At 35.8% G+C, this 23,408-nt stretch overlaps 1 protein-coding gene across 1 annotated transcript in view; it reads right to left on the bottom strand.

The window, feature by feature from the left end:
- BTBD9 (BTB domain containing 9) overlaps nucleotides 1–23,408 on the bottom strand; it is a 117,036-nt gene that overhangs the window by 9,852 nt on the left and 83,776 nt on the right. Inside the window, exons 10-11 of the mRNA XM_042022937.1 lie at nucleotides 20,124–20,231; nucleotides 3,963–4,041 (exon numbers count right to left, since the gene is read on the bottom strand). Of these exons, the coding sequence (XP_041878871.1) occupies nucleotides 3,963–4,041; nucleotides 20,124–20,231 (187 nt within the window). The remainder of the gene's footprint in view (nucleotides 1–3,962; nucleotides 4,042–20,123; nucleotides 20,232–23,408) is intronic.

The raw sequence follows: 23,408 nt of genomic DNA, 5'->3' as shown, positions 1-23,408 counted from the left end.
ATGTCCTGGAGTATGTAGAAAGGCATTCAGAGTGTCCAAGGTGGCTGCTGCTTCATTAGATGAAATATTCTGTTTGAAACAGTGATCATTTTCTGATGATTCAATACCTGGGACTAGTGTACAGGTGACTGTATCTTAGAGTAAGAAGACCATGTGCTTAAGCATTTTTTCCAATTTATTTTCTACTTTACTTACTTCTACTTGTTCTTGAAGAGCCTGGGAGGAGAAGGGGGAGGAACTCTTTAAAATTGTTACAAAACTTCTTTCCATATGATTTCTTATTGCTATGAATTGCACAGCTTTGCCACAATACAAACACTGCTTTAAAATTTGCTACTACATGCATTGTAGTCTTAAAGCTAAAGCTTGATGAATATTAAATCCTGAATTTTAAACTTATTATCTTGTCTTAATTTTGTATACTTTTATGACATCTTCTATTATTCTTCTTGCAAGTAGACCAGGTCTTTAAAGCTCTTCTCACAAACAAAGGTAATCTCTTATAATCTTAACTGCCCTTTCCCAGACCCTTTTAAGTTAATATGGGCAAAATCTAATACATAAACAAGACATGGATATACTACATACTCATACAAGACTACAGAATATTGTATTTTCTATATTTTCTTCAATACAACCTAAAATCCTATTATTCTTTTTGACCATCCCTTCTCAAGTGAACATTGACCAGACATCTGCACTGACATGTTTGCAGTAGCCCCAGGTCTTTTCTGAGGATGTAGCTAGCTAATTTGAATTCTGACAGCATACATAAAACAAATTTAAAAAATCTTCAGTCACTGCTTGGTTTTTTTTTAATCCCCATTATACTTTCTTGTGCCCCTCAGTGTAAGGTTTTTATGCAGATACATAGCAATACATGCTTATATTTCTATATATACACTCCTGCTCACATAAAGATGTACTGCTATGCCTTTATATATACATATATGAACAGATTACAAATCTGCACCCGCACCCACACATAGACACACGTGCACAAAATGGTTTTCCTCTGCATTTCTCCTGTTTTTTCCTAAGGCTGAACTAATTCCTATACTGGCATGAATTCTCTCCATCTGCTACAGTTCTTGAGAAGCCAATTTTTGTATTGAGCTACACTTCTAGAAAAGTCCCCCTTGTACTCATCCCACTCCCATGTTTATAAAGTAACAGCTACTGTAATTTTTTCCAGCTGCACTTTTCAGGATAAGGCCTCGCAGTAAAGAACATTCTCTCATCAGTGCACCTCCATAAGATGCTGCTTTCTTTGAAAGGCAGCACAGAATGGGATGGAGGTCTTTAAGTGAGAAGATTCTGTCTAATGTATCCCATAATAATAATAATGTTTCTCATTTAAAACCTCACTTTACATAGTGATACAGCTTTTTTAAACATAGTGTGGATAGCACTGAAATTTAGCTAGTACTAGGTCTAGAAAGAAGTGCACAATTTTAAATTGTGACTTTCATTTTTACCGATTCTTTCATATTAAATTCTTAATGGTCAAAACGTGTGGCATATTGACAAGCCTGTGAATTTAGAACATTATTCTCAGTTACTCTGCCACCTCAGCTTATAAAGAATACTGCATGTGAGAGAAGCCTAAGCCTGAGAAGCACAGTCGAGCCCAGCTGCTTCATCCAGTATCAGAATTAAGCATTTCAGAACAGGATCACTAAAACAAACAATCTTGCATGTGCTTCTCTCAAAAGAAAAAGATGACAGTTCAGAATCATCCTATGACCCACATTGTGTCCTACTTCTCATGGGTATTTTAAGAGAGGTCGGACACACAAAGCAGGAAGGCCAAGTGCATATACACTGGCGCAGTAATTTGTAAGATAAAGCTCTCACATCAGCAACTAGGTGTCCTTTCCAGGTCAGTAATACTGAAGAGAAAAAACAACAGAAAACTTACATAAAGTATCAGGTGACCTGTCTGACAAATAAATGATGACAAGGAGAAATAATTCTTTTCTCTATAAAAGTAGGATGTGTGTAAGCTTGAGAGAACAGAAAGTTACACTTCTATCATGTTCTACTATACCAAAAACTATTCAAACTCCAGGTAAAAAAATTTGTGAACATCATGTCTTTCAAAACTTGAAAAACATGGCAAGGAAAAGATGAGTTCAAAAGATTAAAGAATTCATTAAATGGAAACATTTTATGGTATTTCTTTTCAATTCCAAAAATCAACTCTTCCCTTTGGGATGTACAGATTGTGTTTCAAAGTTCAAAGGTATGTGTTGGTAGAACAAGTAAGGAGTATTTTGTACCTATTACAGTAATACTCCTTGATAAGAACATGCTGCCATTAGTATATTTTATTTAAAATGAGAAAGATTTGACATACTGTACAAGCAGTTCTGGGCAAGTAATTCTGGAAACTGCTTGTATTCTTACTGAAGAGACTACTGAGACTATAGAAAATACCAAGACTTTGGTTACACTGTTACTATTTAAATTGGAAATACGAAAAATATCTTGCTGCTTTCTTTAGAAAATTAAAATTTATGACCAAATGTTACAGCCCCTCTATTTAATACATATATATATAAATGTAATTTAGTAATATGTGCACACTGACAATGTTCCTCCTGTACAGGCTTTAGGAGAAATAATTTAAAAAAATAAAAACCAAATTAGTGTTGGATGCAGATTTTAAAGACAAAAAAGGAAAAGACAAAGAGCAGCATGTGCTTATAATTCAACTGAGACACTACATGAACAGCTGTAACCTCTATCCATTCTCATCTTCACTAGTTATGCAGCGCTCTATATAAATTACACAGGATATTAAATTCCTTGCAAATAGTAACCAATTTGAAATTAGAATGATGCCTAAAAGGCCATTGCTCTTCAGGGCTTAAAGCTGCCTTTAAGAATTCAAAGTTGAAAGCAATGTTTCCTGTAGTCTGGTTTGCTAAGTTTATGCAACGAACCTCATTCTTTTTTAACAAAGAGTTGGGAATTTACAAACACTGGCATGAGAGGAAACAAGACTGTCAGTATTGATCAGTAATGGAAGAAGCCTTTTTCACACATGTACTACCCCATAGGCAGCTTCTGACTCTGATTCTAAGGACTCACTGATTAAGGCTGAACTGCATGTGGTGGGAGACAGCGCTCAGCAACACAAAATAAATATTTGTATTCCCAGTTCTGTTGGTTGGTCAGCTACTTTCCAGCTGTTGGCTGAGATGTTGATACCTGGTGCTGCATTTTTCTGCAAGAGTTGCACTACAACTGGACACAGACAATGCTATTGGACAGTGCTCCCAGTGCTTAGGAACCAGCTGCTGGTGCCTCTTATAATCTCATACTATAGAATCCTAATCTCACAAAGACTTACATATACTCTTAAATTCACATATTGTAAATTGTTTCACTGAAGTCAAGAGTAAAATCATCTGAGACAATACACAATGATTAGAAAAGAGAGAAGCACAAGTAAACAAAGATGGGATGATATTGCACTTGATGGGCTAGGACAAAGTATTTTTTTCTGTATAAAATGAAAAAAATCTCTTGATTTGGCCACTATTAGTCAACTGATTTACCAGATATGAAAATTACTTATAAGAGAATCTTACGCAAATAAGATTTTCTTATGAGTGAGATTTTTCTTATTTTTATTAATTAAAAAGATAATATACAGGTGATAAAACTCAAGTATATCAGAAACCATACACCTTTCTCTAGTGCACTAAATTGGCATTTTAATTGTTCATCAAAATAAAGATTAATTTAAAATCAAACCCAATAGGAGTATTTGATGGTAGTGTGGAAAGGTCAAAACTAGGAACAGATGATAACACTGTTCAAGTGTTTTGCTAGATTGCCTCAGCAAAAAGATGAAGTATGTACATTTGAGAAGGCATTATCAATTTCACTGCAAGATATGAAAAACTGTGCTGTGGTATATTAATGTATAGGGTTTTTTAGAAGTTCCTTACCTCGTTAGCTGTGTTGCGAGTTCCAACTATTCTGATAAAAGATGCAGGCTGTTTATCAAAAGTGATTGTTTGCCAGGATCTACAAAGAAAATTCAGAAAGACATACAAATATTGAACACAGTCACAAAAGCCTGCAGTAAAATATACAGAACGCGTTCAAGTGACAGTATGTACTACTATCACTTAACAGAGCAAATGGAGCAACACTTTTCATTGCCCGATTTTCCAGCACTCCTTCCTGATTTTTAAGTGTCTTGACTCTGCTTATGTGATTTCATACGTATATCACTGTAATTTCTGTGCAAGGACAACAATCATAATATTGCTGAAAGTTAAGAAAATGGTAAAAGAAAAAAAGCCTGGATCAAAAGTCTAAAATCTTTGACTTATACTGACTGTATTAGATAAATGAAGGATCAGATAAATTAAAGTAAATTCATCCTCCTGCTCATGAGGAATCACCAGAGCTTGGCTAAAGAAAATTACAACTGTGGGAGAAAAAAACCCCAAACCAAACCACCTAAAACCTCAGACTTTTCATACTCTAAGTGGAGCAGTAGAGGAAGAGGAACCAAGCTTTCCTTGTGTGGGCCAAAGTCCTTCCAGGAAGTTACAAATGTCATAAAGCATCATTTGCAGTTCAGGTTGTGAGCATTTCCCCATCCTGACACAGCAACAGTGAGGAGAACAGACCACTCTCCCAGAGCTGGTGTATAACCTTTTGGGCTAGAGAACACTAGAGGTACATTGGGACCTCTGTAATCTTTGTTCCTCACTCATACTCATCTGACCTGAGTGAGGTGCAACACCTCAAGTAGCCTAATACACAGCAGGAAAAGAACACCATAACTTTCTGCTTACAGAACACTGACAGTAAACCAGAAGAAATAAAATATACCAGGAATTAGAGGTTTCAGTTTGATACCAGTTTTCCACAACACTAGATTATTACTTGAACACATTAAAATTTAAATTATTTCATATTCATAAAACATGAAAACAAAATATACAGAATTTAACTTTTCAGCCAAATTTTAACTTTCTCTATCACAGAAGGCTTCAGAAATAAAATGAAGTTAGGTCTAACTTGATTAACTTAGTATGGAAAAAAACATTGAATAGTTTTCCAGAATGGGTTCTGAATACCTTCAGAAGTGTTCATGTAAGAAAAAGGGACCAAAGCAAAACTTGAATAGAACACCAGTCACTACCATCAGACTACCCCAAAGCCTGGCAGTATGACCAGCTTGGTTGCTGACTGTCACACATTTGATTTTTCCTTTAGTGAGAAAACTCTTTTTGTCACAAACATAGCATTTCTGGGCTTAATTTACTTTTATCACTGCTGTCTGGTTATATTTGCTTAAAGAAGATTACAAACCCAATCAAGTCCTAATTTCAAGAAGTTTACTGGTCTTACTCCATGAGGTAATGGGTGTAATTAACAGTCATTCATGATAACAGAAAGGTGTGGTCTGTGGCAGGCCTCAGAGGTACAGCAGTTATCTACCTAATGGTATGGTTTACTTACATCCCTTATGTGGCTATACCTCTACTTTAAAGCTCAGGCTATTTCTTCATGCTGTAAATAAAATATAAACCAGGAATGGACTATTTTATTGATTGTTTCAAGACCTGGCAGATTATTATGATTTAAACATTTCCCCCCTAAACAGGAGAATGATTCCTGAGATTCCTTCTAACATTCCCCTAGTACAGCCAGTCAGTTAATCTCCATGGCCAAACAGCACTCGTTACCTTAAACTGCAAAGTTCCAAAGGTGAGAGGCTGGGACAAACAGATGATCACAACACTACTTCTCATAACAAAGCATTGCATAGTTTGCATTATGCATATGCTTTGACATTCACATATGCAAACTTTATGCAAGGAGAGTGGTGATGTAAAAACCAGATTTGCTTTCTAGTGATTTGGAAAATATTTTAAAGCTCTACTAAATAAAAGAGTTTAAAATCCTAAAGAAGCTATTAAGAAGAGCCTGTGCCTTCCTAGACACTAATGTAGAATTTGTGTTCTGTGATAAGAAAATACGGGAGAGGAGAGAGGAGAGAGGAGAGAGGAGAGAGGAGAGAGGAGAGAGGAGAGAGGAGAGGAGAGAGGAGAGAGGAGAGAGGAGAGGAGAGGAGAGGAGAGAAGAGAAGAGAAGAGAAGAGGTCTGTATTCTACTATTTCTGAGCACTGGTCAAATACTCACTGCAAGAGCTCAGTGCAGGTTTTCCAAGCATGGCAGTAAATGCCATTGTCTGTCCTATGATGTGGTAACAGGGAAGCTGATGCATTTATCTGGGAATATAGCTGAAGAGTGTGACAGATAGTAAGAGAGATTGAGAAAAACATCTCTGAAGATTGTTTTGATGACATGCTTCCAGATCAACTCCTCCAGGCAGTTCCTATGTTCTTTCACTTCCCACTGCACTGCAAGTCCCTACTTTCTGCTACAATGCTTTTATTAGGATTGGATTATAATCAATCCTTTAATAATATTAAAATATAATGGAAGAGAATAAAAAAAATTCTTGAGGGTGTGAGACTTGAAGGAAGATATAGCATTTTCAATAAACTTGTTCCTAAGAATATTTACTATTTTGGTGTCTGTCCATTTTATTCCTTTCCCATTGGAAAGTCAAAATTATAGACAATTTGTAGAAGAGTTATTAAAATTCAAGAATATTGCCACTAGAGAATTAGTACTGGATTGCATAATGAGAAAATTAGGTGTCTTTTTTATTTCCTTAGCAAAAAGGAGAAAAGCAAAATAGAAAGCAAGCCAAATGGATTTGGAAAGAATCATTTTGAAATAAGCAAGGCAAATGTTGTTCACTATAAAGTTGTATGGATTTGACTGCAACAGTACATTTGAGAATGTCGATACATGCAAGGCAATACCTCTCCAGTACAGATACAATTATGCAGCAAAGAGATAATTTATGCATTTAACTATACCCCTATGAGAAAAGAGATTACTGACAGAACATTATCAAGGCATATCTGACCTCTTTTTGCATTTTTTTGCTGATATAACTCATTTACTTAGAATTCTTCTAATGTATAAAGCCATAACAATTTTTCAGTGGTGTTCCTCAATTAAAGACATCATAGGTAATCTTTAAGCTTCTTTTTAACCTTCCTTTTTTTTTACTAGTTATCTCTGCTGGTACTATTTTAATAATTTCAGTTTCTCTGCAGAAATTCTATTTTGCAAATTGTTTTGTAGTCGTATCATTTATCTAGTCCTGCCATGCATATGTGCTTACTTCACACTTTCCTCACACTAGCTAGTCTTTCTATTCTCAAAATTGCTTTTGATGGTCTTTACAAAAATTTCCTCCAAACTTTATACATTGCTCTTGCATTGATTCACACATAAGCCACTCTATACCATTATACAGCAGCATTAAAGCATATCAAAAGCACTTCATTTTTAGCCTGGGATTAGATAGTCCTGTGTAATAGATGGCATTTCTTCACCTTTACTCCCCATATGCCACACAAACAAATCTTTCAAACTGGTGGCAATACTTTCACCGTCTTTACCTAGGACACAGTCATAAAGAAGCTATCAGAATTTACTTCTCTCATAAAATGACACTGGTGACTTTTTGTGTCTCTGTACACCTTATTAGTGACCCTATAACAAATATATTTTTCAGGGTTTAGCTTTATTAAATATTCAGGCAGTGTTGATATTTTTTCTGCTTTGACACCTGTCTTGCTGGTTGATTTGTTTTAGATTTACTGGCTCAGTCTGCAGTACTTCTGGTCATCACTTTCACTACAGAAATAATCACTGTGTCAAGCTAAGGTTTCCATCTCGAAGAGAAGACTCGGGACTTGAGACTAGCAGCCTATACTATATTCACATTTATACCAGGATCCTCAAGCTGAAATGCAGCACTACAAGTTGTTTGGCTAGTAGCTCCATTTTTAAAAATAAATTAGCCTTGTTACAGTCCTACAGCATTTAACACTCTACATCTCACCTCAGCCACACGACTTCTAACTCTCTTGTTCTGCCTGACTCCCCTAAGGAGATGCAGTAATTGATGATTAGCATTCCAAAGCCACGCTTGCATCCTGTGAGCCTGTCATATTTAATTACATTTTAACTATATTCGTCTTCTATAATAGCCTGAACATAATTTAGATAATTATCTTTTGCTCTCTTATTCTCTGACTCTGCCTGTCTCACTTAGAGCTCCTTGCAATGAAAATCACTTTCTCTGTTCAAACATATAAACAAGACTCCTGGGCCAAGAGTTTTCACCTCTCCAACAGCAACAGCTGAAAACCTGATAGCTTTATGCATCTCACAATCTCTTCACCAGATTCTATTCAGAGGAAGGAAAAAGATCATCAGAAATCACTCAACTTTCCTATTTCTTCTTGTCTTTTTCCTTATTAGGCTATTGCAGGAAGAATGAAAGAAATACAGGTGTCTAGGTAAATTAAACCAATACCTTGCTATTCCTTAAACTATCTATAGCTCCAAAATAGCAATTCACCTCCTAAAGAATATAATGGGGTTTTTTTCAGCATTTGGAATCTTTGCCTAGTTATTTCTAAGAAAAGCTGCTATCTTTCTAAAGATTTATTACATATAAATAGTAATTAAGAACATAAATAGTGATTCTTGTCCATTATTTCCTTCTCTTCCAGAAAGAACAAATTAAGAAAGAAGTGGAAGCTTATATTTTATTGAGGTTTTCTAATGAGCCACTGGCACTACAGAGTACTACCACACTGTGGGCTTACCAGAGCAGCACTGATGAGAGCTGAAACCCAGTTCAGGCCAAAGATGTCAGACAAAAGAGAAAGCTGTTACGCGTAACTAACATTCATCAAGCTGTGATAACCATATCATATTCTTATCAAGGCTTGCTTTAGGCTAAGCAGGTACATTTTCAATGTGCACATCATGTCTCCTCACTTTCCATTTTTTTGTTCGTCCTCCAAGGAAAAAAAGGAAAGCAGACTGGGAAGCAAATGTAACCTCCATTTTACTTTCTAATACTTGTCTACATATGCCTTATTCTACAGTAAGTGATGAAACACTTCTTAGTTTATTTGGATGTAGACTTTTTCAACTGTGACTACGTATTTTTTTAATGGAATTTGTAAAAGCAGGTAACAGAAAAATGAAAAAAGAATTGTGTTCTCTTTCTATATATTAGTCTGATGACTGTACTGACATAAGGAAGGCAAATTGTAACCAGCATGTGATTCTGCCAAATAAAAAACTGTGTGCACAGATAAGCAAGCTTACTGAGACCTGAGGAGAACCACAGTATGTTCTGCATGATATGTTACACCCCCTGCTTGTTAATGAATACCATACTAACCTCTCTTATGGAGTACCTATAAAGTAAACACAGAAGCACACACTAAAAATGCTATAGAAGTAATTGTTATACAGATACTCTTTGCTATAAAATACCAAAAAGGTGTAAAGCCACCTTATAAATTGCCTATAAAACCCATGTTTTCCACCATAACAGTATTAAACAATGAAGTGAAGTAATACTCCATCTCCTGTTGCAGCTGTAATTTAACATATTTATTCAAAAAGACAGACCCATAAAGAAGTCAGACTGAGTAGCCAGCTCAGCCGCCCCCTTGCCATCCAGCCTCCCAAGCCACTGAGGGGGAAGACAAAGCATGAGAAAGAAAATATTGTGAGGAATCAAAGGTCATCAGCATTTTGGTTTATAAATTGAAGTCAATTAAGATCAATTCTACCACTGGCCTGCTTCAACTAAAACTGAGTTTCTGTCTCATGCTGTGACCATGACAGCACTTTCTCAAAAGGTGGGCTGTCAAGCATGAGATTCGTAAGGAAGCAAGGAAGGTGCAAGCTGGAAATAACAACTTCTTCTCTGCTGCTCTCAGAGACGGAGGCAAAACTGACCTAATTATGTATCTTGGCACAAAAAACTCCAAACTGCCAAACAACCAGAAAGGAATTTAAGTACTAAGAGAGGTAATAAAAATGGTGCGTATAAATATTACAAGAGTCTAGAATAAATCTGAGAATAATAAAAAATACTAAAAGTCACCTGTTGCAGTATTTGTTTCATAATAGCTTTATATATTGACAAGTAAAAAACATGCATTCACACCTTTTAGGAAACCTTCCCTCAAAAGTTTTTATTGTAAATATACTTCCTATAAGGATTGCATGATTCTGAAAGCATCTGAACTAAATTTGTAGCTATTTGTAGGATATTTCTATGATTTGGTCCCTTGCACCAATCCAAACAAAATATCTGTCCGCTATAAGAATGCTTTACTAAACTGCTATAAACGTCATACTGCACAGGATTTGTTGTAGAAACCAGATGTGAGCTTGACAAAACAGACCTACCAGACCTACTAGAAAAAAAATACTGACATAAAATCTATTTCATGAAGTCTATGCTGGCTTTCTGACATCTTTATAAAACTTCTCACTTGAAAGACTCTTTATAGTAACACCTGCTTTCAAAGCCTCAGTGCTGATGTTTTTACTTTTTAGAAAAAGTATTACAAGAAGAAAATGTTAAAATATAGTCAAATTGAACAATGGGAAAATTGAATGTTATAATTATCTTTCTAACTAAATGAAGCAATCAATTTTCAAATATTTCCACATAACAATGTAGGCAACTGCTAGCGTTTCTGTTCTGCATAAACTCATATAATTTAGACTGCTTACACATTTTTTTTCAGTTTCAATAGATTGCCTTTCTGTACTTCCAAAAATTTAGATTATATTTTAAAGTTTTACATAGAATTAAATTATTAGCAATTTGCTGGAAACTGGCAGAATGCCATGAGCCAAATTTCTATGTTGTGGCAAGAACCATGCATGTAGTATCTACACACACACCCTTGCGGGATGGCAGTGGCAGATGAAGCTGACAGCAGATGAAGGCTGCGAACTGGAGTAACTTGGGAGTTCACCTTCCTTCTGTGTACACCAGAGCACACATGCACAAGACAAATCTGCATAATCCCAGAGTTTGAGTTGGGTTTTTTGTGCTTACTCATTACCAATAGTTATTGCTCCTGATGTTCACACTGATAGCAAAGATATGAAAAGCCATCCAATGCAATAACATACCCAATAATACAATTAATGGGATGCTTTCAACTTTGAAGACGTCTCCTCCCCATAAACGTACAACAGATTGTGGGCTATTTTTATTATATAACTTTTCATACCAATGGAAAAGTTGATTAAAAACAAATGTATAAACAATTCTTTTAGAGATATGAGACAGAAACATGCTCCCTATTAATCAGTTTCTTTGTAGTGTGTATACTAACACTATTTATCACACTTGTCTCTTACATTCCCCTGGGTGTAATTTCACGGCCCACTCGTAAAAACTTCACATTTACAGCAACCGCTCTTCTATTACTGTCGATAACATCTAATTGACATGTCAAACCTCCAAGGAATGGAGTAAATTGGACCACAGCCTCAAAGAGGAATAAAACAGTGAAGAAAGTAAATCAGCATGTGCCTCCTCCCAACAGCAATACAGGCATACTGAGCTTTGGTAATGGAAGGGAGGAAAACTGTTACCCTTTCTACTACCACACTGAATTATCTATTAACCTCAAGGTCAGAAAGGAAAGCCTTGTGACCTCAGACTGAAACTCACCCGCTAAAAACCCTGAACCTGAATCCATGACTGCAGTAATTTTAGACATGAGAGTGAAGTGAACTGAGACAGACAAAAGTAACAAATACAACTTTTCTTCTGTTACTTTTAGCACAGAAAAAATGAAAACCCCTCACAAAGGTGTATGGTAAACTGAATTTTAGTATTTAGTTTGGAACTCTCTGCCTTAAAAATTTATAGACAAAGAACTGGGTAAAATTTCACAAATACAATTTTAAAAAGAAAGGAAACATCATTCATGATGAAAGAGCACAAAACAAAGTCAGGCAAAACTTGTTTACATAGCAACCAAGGTATCAGGAAAAAGGCAGAAGGATTTTATAAATGTATGTGAAGTATGTGAAAACCATTAAGAAAGAAAAATTAGTGAACAGGCATAGAGGAAAAACAGTGGAATGAAATTAGGTAGTATGATGATGTTCCGTACTGAGAAATAAAAATATTGAGAAATAAAAAATTCTTACTGTGGGAATTCAGTGTAACAGAAAAGCAAAGAGCAAAATGGAAACACCATCCCTTTAAGTGTATGAACAAACTGCCAAAGCCTTATTCTAAAATAATAGACCACATACCACATGGTGCAGAAATAGTCAAAGCATGAACCTAAAGATATAATAATTCTTCGACTTTGTGGTTCATGGTTATAATCTGTCCTGGCAAAACCATTATTGTGAATAAATCAATGGCTTAATACTGCATGAATCTCAATACAAGACATCTGTAACCCTAAGGACCATACCTGTTTTGGCCAGCATAAGCAAATGTGTACTTTTCAGAGTTTTGATGAAATTAGATCCTGAATATCAACAACCAAATTAGGGCAAATCTCTAGATCTGATATGTTAACACCTGACTGGCCCCCTGACAGTAAAAGGAGATGTCAACAGTTGCTATATTATTTAATGATTTTGCCTGTAAGAAAGGGCTACAGACAAAATAACAACTTACCACCTAGATCATGAATATTTGGGTCTCTCTTATTCATCAGTTTAGTATCTAAGCAACAATGAATTTCAAAGTAAACAAACACAGCCACAAAACAACAGTTCAGGTATTAGGCATTCCTTTCTTATCTCAGTCAGATAAATGTGCCAGTTTCCCAAATTGTACAATTTGGATAACTTTTTTGGTAGTAATACTTATTTATATGGGTGCTGAGAGGGTGCATGTGTGGGTATGCCTACATGCATGTGGGTATATGCACGCATGCACAGACATCTTCGAGAGAGAATTTATGACTGTGAAGGCAATCCAAGGTACTAGATACAAGATGATAATAATTCTTGAAAGCAAATGACTGTTTGTTTTGATTTTTTATTTTGAACAGAAGACTAAAGAACAAATATTTTACACATACTGAATTACCTTTTCTTCTTAGAGTATTTTTTTCTAGATGGTAATAGCAATACATGTATCTGTTTTTAATTTAACAATTTTTTGCTGCTCACCAAAGAGACATTCAAGTCTTTGCTGGCATGGGGGAAAAACCCAATACCTAAAAGAAACAGGTAGTGATATTGTGGGTATAATTTGGTATTACTTATTTTCTCTGAGGCAGAACTGAGCCAACATCCAAACTGATGTCAGAGTTACTGTGGTGTTTTCACAACTATCCTCACAGTAATGTGCATGAAGAGGAGCTAAGAACGTGCCACCTGCAGGGCAAAATGGAGCAAAGCAAAACTTTAATGCATATGGTACATGCAGAGCTGCAGTGAACAAGTACATGGAAAAACATTTAAGGGAGAATAAGACACTGCAGTTTGCAGCTCCCTGTTGGTCTGTTGAAGGCTTGCTCAAAAGATCCATGTATATTTGTGGCTGAAAAGCAAACACAAGGAACTGAAGGTAGAAGTGGAAAAATAGAAAAGAGAAATTAACAATTTGAAAACCTTGAGATCCTGAATTGCTGTTAAGAAATGTAACTTTAAAGAAGCTGGACCTTTCTTCAATCAAGCTAGAATCATCTAAAATAAAAGCTAGCAAATGAAATGTTAGATGCAGTTTCTACACTGCTGAGAGGCTCCTAATGCTCTGAAATGGAAACTCTGGTTTCTCTCTGTGAAATCTTAATTCTTTATGCTTACTAAGACAGCACTGTGAAGCTGGAGTCTTTCTTCTTTTGCCTTATTAGCATCTTTCGAAAAGTGAGCATATAAACACAGGGAAAAACATGTACTTCGATGCCTCTATCGTGCAGGGCTTAAAAGCTCAATAATTACACAAAATGACCCTTTATATCTGTCTGACTTGTTCCAGTAGGCATTATTACCGGCATAATGAACACACTAATGAGAACTCTTAGTTTATTTTTGTGAAGTGAGACTTGAAATTGAGCTTAACAGTGTAGCAATTTCCCAGACATCTTGCTTGAATATATTTCATTTTGTATTGTATGAATGTAGCTACTGTGAGTTCAGCAACCCCAGAGCAGGCATCTGGATTTTACAGAGTTGCTCTGAAATTTGCTTCATGTGAAATAAATAGGATGGACCATAGTTGAAATATACTCCGTTTGACAGAAGAGGTACAAGAACAGTTTTGCTGTGAAATTACTTCATGTAAAATAGGATGAAGCATGGTCAAAGTAATCTGCTTGACATCACAGGTACAATAGCAGTTCCTTATATCCTGTTCCACCCTGCCACTTGGGAGCTCAGGCATGAGACAGAATTAAGGACTACACAGAAATTAGGAAAAAAGTTGTTTTCTCATTCTAGGTATGACAGGACAATGGATGCATGCAAAACTGATGGGAAACAGCAGAAAAAACGTGAGGCAGGCATACAGGCAGTTGGAAAGAGCTGAGAAATGTTCGAGCCATTTCATTATGCAAGAAAACAGTTCTGTGAAAGTAGTTAAGGAGAAGAATGATGAATGCAAACGGATGCAAGGGAATTCTAGAAATGGGATCATACAGAGAAGTGCAGGCACTAGAAGAGGACAGGAATAAAAAAGTGCTATGTTTGTGGTTAGATACAAGAAACTACAAATATAAGTACGCAATGTGCCATGTGCAGTTACAAGGAAAGATATTAATACACTTCAAATATTATCTCTATAGCAGAAGAAATAATCATATCATGATGGATATTAATGTGGTTTCACAAAAGTATACCCAGGAAAAAAATCCCAATGAGTTGTGCCACTATCATTGTTTAGAAGTACTTTCTCACTTGAAATCCTCAGCCAACATGGAAAAACACCTGCAAAGTGGTTTAGGACTGTTAAGTGCATGACCTAGATCTCTCTCAGTGTTCTTTACCTGTGAATTATTATCAAATAAAATACAGTAGTGAATGAAAACTTGAAATGCACATAGTACATCATAGGGTAGAAATATGAAACACTGGACAAGAGCAAAAACCTCAATGTTGAAAATTATTCTGAAAAAATTAATCAGAAGACAGTTAATAAACTTTGATAATGAATCATTCATTCACACCCCAGAGGCTGGATGTGAAAGTATTGATTAGATTTATACTCAAACTACAGAAGAAAATTTTGAGGGGAACTGAACTGAGAATTGAGAATTTGAAATAACTATTATACAATAAAAACTCAATAAGCAATGGAAATGTGAAATTAAGTTTGGAAGCTTTTAAAAATTTATAACAGCAGAACATTCTGAACAACAAAGAATTAAAAATATATGTATAATGCAGTATGTCATAAACCTCCTGAAAATCACGTAATGCCTGCCACAAGAAAATCTCAACCAGCCACAAAGACAGTTAATATGCACTGCCTTAGAACTGTCCATCTATAAACAATATTCATTGTCTCCCAAATTCCATCACAGTATTAAATTGAACATGGTATGCCTGCTGCCAAGAGATTAGATCCATTTCACAATAACTACAAAGAAGAGAACTTTGAAGAATGATACTGAGTTGACGAGCACCATGATAGCCTGCTTAGTATTTGTCTTTGCAGGATTTATTTTGTCAGAAGTGTCATTAACTCTGAGGTCTGGCTCTCCCACTGGCCTTTGGTATCTTCTGTTTTTCATTTGACTTTCAGACTCTGTCAGCAAATTCTCCTAACAAGTGCAAGTCTCTATTGTTCGACACTAACACGGTCAAGTCCACTTATCATAAATGTTTTTAAAAATAGAAGGGAACATGACTGTTTTTCATTACTGTCATACTGTGTAGAGAAAAACAGCTTATTGCGGAAAAGAAAAAAAAAATAGCCTCCACAGAGCATGTGAAAATTGTCAATTACACACCCAGTATGCATTAATTGGCTCTCACTTAGGGAAGGTACACAAGCTTCCCCTGTGAAGATAACAGACATCCAGTTTTTGTCTTCAGCCTTTTAAAACTGGAAGAAGAGAAGGTTAGGAGTAGCCTGTCAGTTCCTGCCTTTGAGCACTGAATTATTAATTTACACAAAATACTACATTAAAAGTGCCATTAAAACAACCCAAAGCAGCACACTGATAGTTTAAAGGGGAAGTTCATGCTTCAGTAGTCTGCCAAAACCAATATATGCTCTTTAAACATAATTTAATTTTCTTTCTCATAGTTTTTTTTGCCACTTCCCAATTATCAAAGGTGTCTGTTGAGGTCTGTGTGCGGCACCCTTATGGTTCATCCTACCCTTTGTGCCAGCAATTGAGCAAAAATTATTTGGAGACCTCACAGAACACTTACAAGACAGCAGGCTAATGAATTCCACAAAGTCTGTAACTCCACTGCAAGAACAGGTAGACAGAAAGCCAGGCAGCAAACGAAAAAAACTCTTATCCACAGGAAGAACTCTAAGCCACACATCTTTGAAGACTGGAAAATTAATAGAGAATATTACTAGTAATGCAAATTTTCCCATTGAAGCATTCTGTGTCTTCAAATGTGGGCCCCTGTGAAATTCTCCCATGTTTTAACTACATCCACTTTGATTTTCTATACTGGAAAGCAAGTGAGTTATTTTGCTTCAGTCTACTGCAGTATACTAAACACAGAACTAATGACAGAAAGGGTAACCTCAGGATTTCAAGACCTTATAAACCACTCACATCTCCAGAATTCGTAAGAGAAACACGTATAATTTGGAGCATACTTTTTAGAAAGAATTGATATTTTACCCTGACACGAATACATGTAGAAGGATTACTAGTTGACTGTTCCTCTGAGAGGTACTTGCAGTCAAACAGGCAATCATAGTCCCATGGAAAGACATACCTACTTCTCATTTTCCTTAAACAAAGACACAAGTCTAAGTGAAGATAATTTTTATACCAACATAGGATTATTTCATTTCAGGCTGGGATGTCAAACAATCATCAGAAAAAATTGGCTCTCACCAATTTGGCTGAGATAAAAAATAGTCACAAAATTGTACCACATTAGCAAAAGATTTGTTTTGTTTCATCCAGGTGAGAGAGGGGTGCAGCATTCAAAAACATACAAAGAAAAAAAAGATGAGGGTACTGTTGTTTCTATCCCTGTATGCTCTAGTCTAGTTAATGAAAATTACCAAATGTAGGTATTGTAACTGTCTGCCTAAACCTGGTGGTGAGTCAAGCCCAGGCACAGTCTGAACCTTCCTTTTCCTTGGGGAGTCTGTAAATCACTTCAACAGAAGGCATTCAGAGGCAGATTAAAAATACCAATGTGATGCTAAGAGGAAGGACAGACAGAAAAAATAGAAATCCTTTGCACCCATCAGGAGTATCTTTACCATTACACTATGACAGTAAACCAGAAAAACTGTACCACCTCCGCTTTACCAGCATCTGTTAATTTTGGTTAAAATCCAACTCTATCTTCTCTGTTTGTTGTCACTGTTACAATTATCTAAACTGAAAAAAAGTTGTTTGTTTTCATGGCAACCCCCATCCCAGGTTTTCAATTTGAGCTTTTTTTTTTTAATTACAGAAACTAACCCCAAAAAGTTAGTTCTTCACATATTCCAGGCAGTGACTGGTTCAATTTTTCCCTCTTCATTAAGAAATCTCCATCACCATATTGAAAGTTTAGCCAACAATTTTAAGTGAGGGCCTTCATTCAGTACATGAGCCACTGAATGACGTCTCATCCATTCTACATTCAACTGTTTTTAAGCACGAAGAGTATGGCTTTTTGAGATCACACTGTGTTTCAGTATTTTTCAGTAAAAAAATTAAGTGTTCCAGTACTGTATGTAATTACAGACTGTATGAAATTACAATGCTGTGTACTTTACAGACCAGTCTAGCATTTTAGCATTTGACAGTTATATAGCATTTTACATATTTAACATATTTACTAGAGAGAAATATTGATATTATAGATATTATTGTATATATTTATTTTTATATGGCACATATACTTAGTTATCAAACTGCCATTACAATTCAAGTAATTTTTCAGCTGAAATAACTTCAGCATTTCTGCAAATCATTCCTGAAAATAAAATGAAACATATTTAGTTTCTTTGACTGGAAAAAAAAAAGGTCTATTTTTCTGATCATAAAGGCAAGAGATATAAATTGAACATGAAAAAATGCTATCATATGCAAAGAAATCACCTGAAATCTGATGGCCAGTGAACTCTGGAAGCTTCATGACCAGGTCTTTGTATCTGTTTAAAGCAGATAGTTACAGACAGTGCTAGGACACATTATGTCTGTAGACTTCAGGATTAAAGACTGGCATTATGCCAGCTGACTCCACATCTATCAGAGCAAGAAGTTAGGCAAAATGCAGTTCTTTAATCCACATGAAAATGGTTCCTGCAGTCACAGCTTTGAGAGCTTCCAGAGTACCTATGTTTTGAATCAAGATTTTGAAGTATACCCAAAGAAGGCAGCTATCTTTACTTCAGGGATGTACTTCTATTTGCTCAAGGCTAAGGCTTTGAAAATAATAAAAAAAGCAAAAAAGCGTAGTTTGAACATGGTGAAAAGATATTTGAACTGGGCAGTCAATCAGCAATTGCACCTGCATACTCAAGCAAGTGCTCCTTTTGACTGTTATAGGCTTTTAATATCAAAATGTAAAAGGAAAAAGTGCACAAAGATTCCTGAGTGCCTCTTTCTCTCCCTTTTGTGATTTCAGCCTTTTAGTGCTCCCACTGCTGGAGGCAGACAAAAAGATGAGTTTTATCTATTACGCTGAGATATCTTTGAGAACGAGTGAAGATTTAATCATTCTCCAGACCTGCAGGCAGAACCCAGGTTTTCTGCTCATCAATACCCTGCCCTTTACAGGCACTGAAAGGACGTGTCAAGTTCTCCTTCACCAACACATCCAGAGTGCTTTGTAAAGCATTTGAGTCATACTGTTTGTGAAGAGATGAAATATAAACTTTAGAAAAATGTGTGTCAGCAGTGCTGCTACAAAGGACTGAATAACTCTCTTGCTTGATGTGACAAACTGAGAATTCAGAACACCTCTGAATCTGTAAAATCAATTTTGTTTTGGTTGGTACATAAACAAGATGGGTGGGGGCTGACCCCATATAAGCTGATGACTTGAATTTTGTCCAAAGAAAGAAAGCACATCTTATGGAAAACTGACTTGGGGAAAAGGAAAGATGTAAGATTTTTATAATTCTGAGCTTCCCTGGGGCTTAATCAGGAAATCATATCCCATCAACATTCACTGAATGCTGAGCATACCTGGCTTCTGGATATGTAATATATAAATTTGCAGACTGTCTTTTCAGCCCCATGGCCAGTATCTAGGTCATTCTTTGCTAGGAATTAGAACCATCATCACGTAGTTTAAGAAGGCTCTCAGCACCAAATTATTCTTCCATACTCGAGGAATGGGTTTAATCAGCAGAAACTGCAGTAAAGCCAATGGAGGGTATATACATGGAGAGTATTCATGCCTGATTTCTCCTGCTTTAAGTATTCAAATGAAAAGGAAAGTTTTTCTCTTCTTTATCTCTGGTTAAGGAGCACATTTTTTCCCTGGAAGAGTCCTTTTCGAAAGCAGAGTGTTCAGTGTATAAGTCAGGCACTCTAATTTTGAACAGAGACAAGGTAGAGCTTTGGCAACTGTTTGGTCTGTTATGGTTTGGTTCCTACCCTTGCTCTCCCCACTCCCTTCAAATGTCATACAATACAGTTATGCATTTTGATAAGGGAAGAAGATATCTGATTACCAAAATCCTTTATGAAGTATGCTCTCTTCCCTCTCCTACCACACTTCCCAAGGCAGGATGGTTTAACATTAGGGATCACCATAAATATGTGACCTCCAGAAAAACATGGTTTAACTTCTAGTGATCACAGATTACTAGGTATACCAAGGGTATAATAGGCAGACTTTTTTATGAATGAAGAATCCAACTGTTTGTCCGAAGATCCAGTACCGATGTGGTTCTTAAGAAATTGATTCTGGTTTGAAAGCCTTGCATTAATCTACAGGTTATGCAATGATCATTCTTTTCACTATGTAAGTACTGAACAAAAAACCCACCAAAAACCCCATTTTCCAGTTCTTAATTTGTGCCAATGAGTGGAAAAAACTAAACTCACTTGCAGGAAATTTTTGTGCGATCCACCACCATGGTCCACTGCTGCTGGTTCGTTGAAACCTCAATGTAGTAGCTGTAGCTCCGATCATCACAGTCCCAAAGTAGCAACCTACACATGAAGAAGTTGTTGAGTGAAGAGTTAAATAAATATCAAACCAAACTTCTTAAGTTTTCCAGCCCTTTATTTTCTCCACTTAATCCTTTCTAAATGTAACTGTCTCTTTTGGAATGTACCTCTAACACTCAACAAAGTCTTTATTGTTTTTGCTGTCTCAAACTACGGTGTCTCTATTCTTATTATCCTGAGGGCAGTGATAGACTTACAGGCTTATAATAACCAACTTATAAACATTAATCTATTACATTCATCCAATTACTTTTAATTTATTTGCCACGTGGCATTGCCTTCTTTAAATATGAAAAAAAGGTTTGTTTCAAAAGGTCAGTTTATGAAGGGACAGAAAAAAAAAAAAGTGTGATTAAAAAGACTATGCTGCCTTCTTAATTGTATTTTCTTGGGTTTGGTAAATATATCAGAAATATATTAAAAAGAAGAAAGTAAGAACATGGAAATTCCCAGTCCTGGTTCATCACAAAAAGAGAAAAAAGGCAATAAATTGTTAAACAAATTGCTAAAAAGGCAGAAGAAAAAGGAAGGCAAAAAAGGTCAAACAAACATGCATTCCCTTCAGGAAGGACACTAAGTGATATTGAATAGCCTTCGATTTCCATACTTGTCTTACAGAGAGGAAGGCCTAAAGCATCAGGGATGTCATTTAGCTTAAGTATCAAAACCCACATCTGGCAAATGTATCTTCTTTACTTTTCTTTATATGCGTATTATCTCCGGGTTGTAAGAGATATTTGACCCAGAACTGGACACAGTACTTGAGGTGCAGCCTCCCAACTCCAAGTACAGAGGGAAACAACCTAGTTCAGCCCTTTCTTTTCAGCTTTTGAAATCCCAGTGTTAAAAGTGGAATTAGGTCTTGTGGCCAAGCAGATTCAAAACAATCTGAATCTAGCTCGTTAATACTATCAGAAATAATATGCTGTCAAAAGTAGCTTTAAGAAGATAAAATAAAACACTTTCAACAAAAGTCTTTCAGCACATATTAATACTGTCTATTTGCAAATTTAAAAAGTCAGAGTTGACTTAGTAAAAAATAAAAGAGTTGCCTGTGCCATCATGACAGACTTAAAAAAAATTCCATACCCTGAAACATAACCACCCAACTTCAACCCCTCTCCTTCATCAGATTATCCCCATTCTGCTTTACTATAGTTGAAAGGTCTCCAAAGACACTGAATGAAGTGCATTTTCTTAAAAAAAGAAGTTTACTGATTACAATCCTCTATTTGTTAACTACTACTAATCAACAGGTCCTGAATTGATTTAACATTATATTTAAACCAAGTCTTCTAAATGATAAAAAGAGGAAAAATCAAAAACATTCATAAATTTGTTTTCTTTCAAAAAGGCTATTAAAATGTAGCTAATTATGCTTTTCAATGGAATCCTCTTTATCATGGTGACTCAGTGCTGTTTCCTTGATCCATGTTTTCAAAGCCATGATCAAGAGTTTGAATATCAGAAGCACACTGGTGACTGTAATTTCAACTAACAATACTGTTAATTAAAATACAGCTGGCTTGGTTTTAAAGCAAAAGGCTAACAGGATATACACGTTCCTTTCAAAAATATACAATTGCTCTCTCCCAAAACAACCTAATCTCATTAAATAAGTTTAAAAAAATCATATGGTTTAGAATTATTACAAACCAAACAATGAATGAATTAAAGTTGGTGGCCTCTTTCCCAAAGTGAAATTTGCATGAATGCTAAATGTAGATTCCTGTTTCTCTGATGCTTCTGAAGGAAAAGAAAAAGTTATTTCTTCTCTAGGAGCTTTTTTAGGAGAGTCTTAGGATGGAGACTGACAATAGAACTTATTTGGAATTTACGCTGCTTGAAATGCCTTTCTGGATAAGCAGTGGAAAACTTTCAGGTGACAACTTGAATATTCACCAGTGCACACTGAGCACAAAGGCCACTTTTTATGCCAGGCACAACAATCTTTGCAACACATTACAGACAAATTACCAGGCTAAACTTTTTTACTGAAGCTATGTTTTGCTAGGATGAATATTAAATGACAAGAAAGAGAATATTCCACTTAAAAAGTCAGAACTATACCCATTGGAAATGCATCTGTTTATAGCAAAATTCCTCATGTTCTTAGAATTTTCCATATTGAAATAAAAAGCTAAATTAGCTCATTAGTGTATCTTGCCCTCAGGACTGAGAAAGAAAAATTGAGTGAAGATTTATCCAGCTTACACCCTGCAACACTGTGAGATTTAAACATATTTCTTTTTTGGGTATCTAGAGTCTAAGCCTGTGAATCATTTAATATGACATTGCTATTTACATCACATGTTCTCAATGCCTCACTTTATAAAATAAAAGCTTTTCAAATATGAATAAAATTTCACATTACAAGCATAGGAAAATGATTATATTGGCTATCTCTTACAAAAAAAAAGATGCTGCAGTACTTTTTTAAACAATGCGTCCCTAAATGTCATGCATTGCCCTGTGATTGAATGCTCTGTGTTTCTAAAAACATTTTGTGCTGTCTCTGCTTGCTTTTTATTTTTAGATTTCTGTAAAAAAGATTGTTTGGTTCAGACTGCTGCATAACTACATATACTGGAGGTGTTAGCAGAATACCAAACAATGTTAGTTGTGCACCTGACAGGATGACACCTGCTTCATGAGTACTGTAAGTCACTACAGAGGACACACACACAAATATTTGACAGTACTGTGTTCATAAACCACTTGCATACTTGTAAAAACCCAAAAGACAGAAATTAAAACGAGGTAGCAACACATGTTGAAAGAGAAAGAAAAAGAAAGAAAAACCAAAACCACATGGAAGGAGGTTTTTTTTGTACAATTGTTGCTGCCTTTGTGCCTCTGGCTGTCTATAAACCCCTTCAATTTTCTGCAGATATTTATGTTTCAGTAGTTATCCTGCAAGAAACCAGTCTTTCTTCCTGCAAAGATCCTACAAAGGAGACAAAATTTCTGCATATTTTCTAAGAGTTCCTATGATCATTGATTCTGAGTCATGATTTTACTCTCAACTCAGGCAAGTGCAGAAAATGAGCAGCAAAGAAAGAAAAGTTTCGTAAGTGGAAGTGGTATGGAAAATCAGAAACCGTAAGAGATGTATATGATGATGGTATAAGCAAACAGAAAACACATTCAAGTTAATTG

This window comes from Corvus kubaryi, unplaced genomic scaffold, assembly GCF_017639235.1.
Source record: "Corvus kubaryi isolate FWS band 111438036 unplaced genomic scaffold, C.kubaryi_AGA036_p1.0 37232, whole genome shotgun sequence".
NCBI classification, from domain to species: Eukaryota; Metazoa; Chordata; class Aves; order Passeriformes; family Corvidae; genus Corvus; species Corvus kubaryi.
The sequence above is the reverse complement of the archived record's forward strand: the minus strand, read 5'-3'. Positions and strand labels throughout refer to the sequence as shown.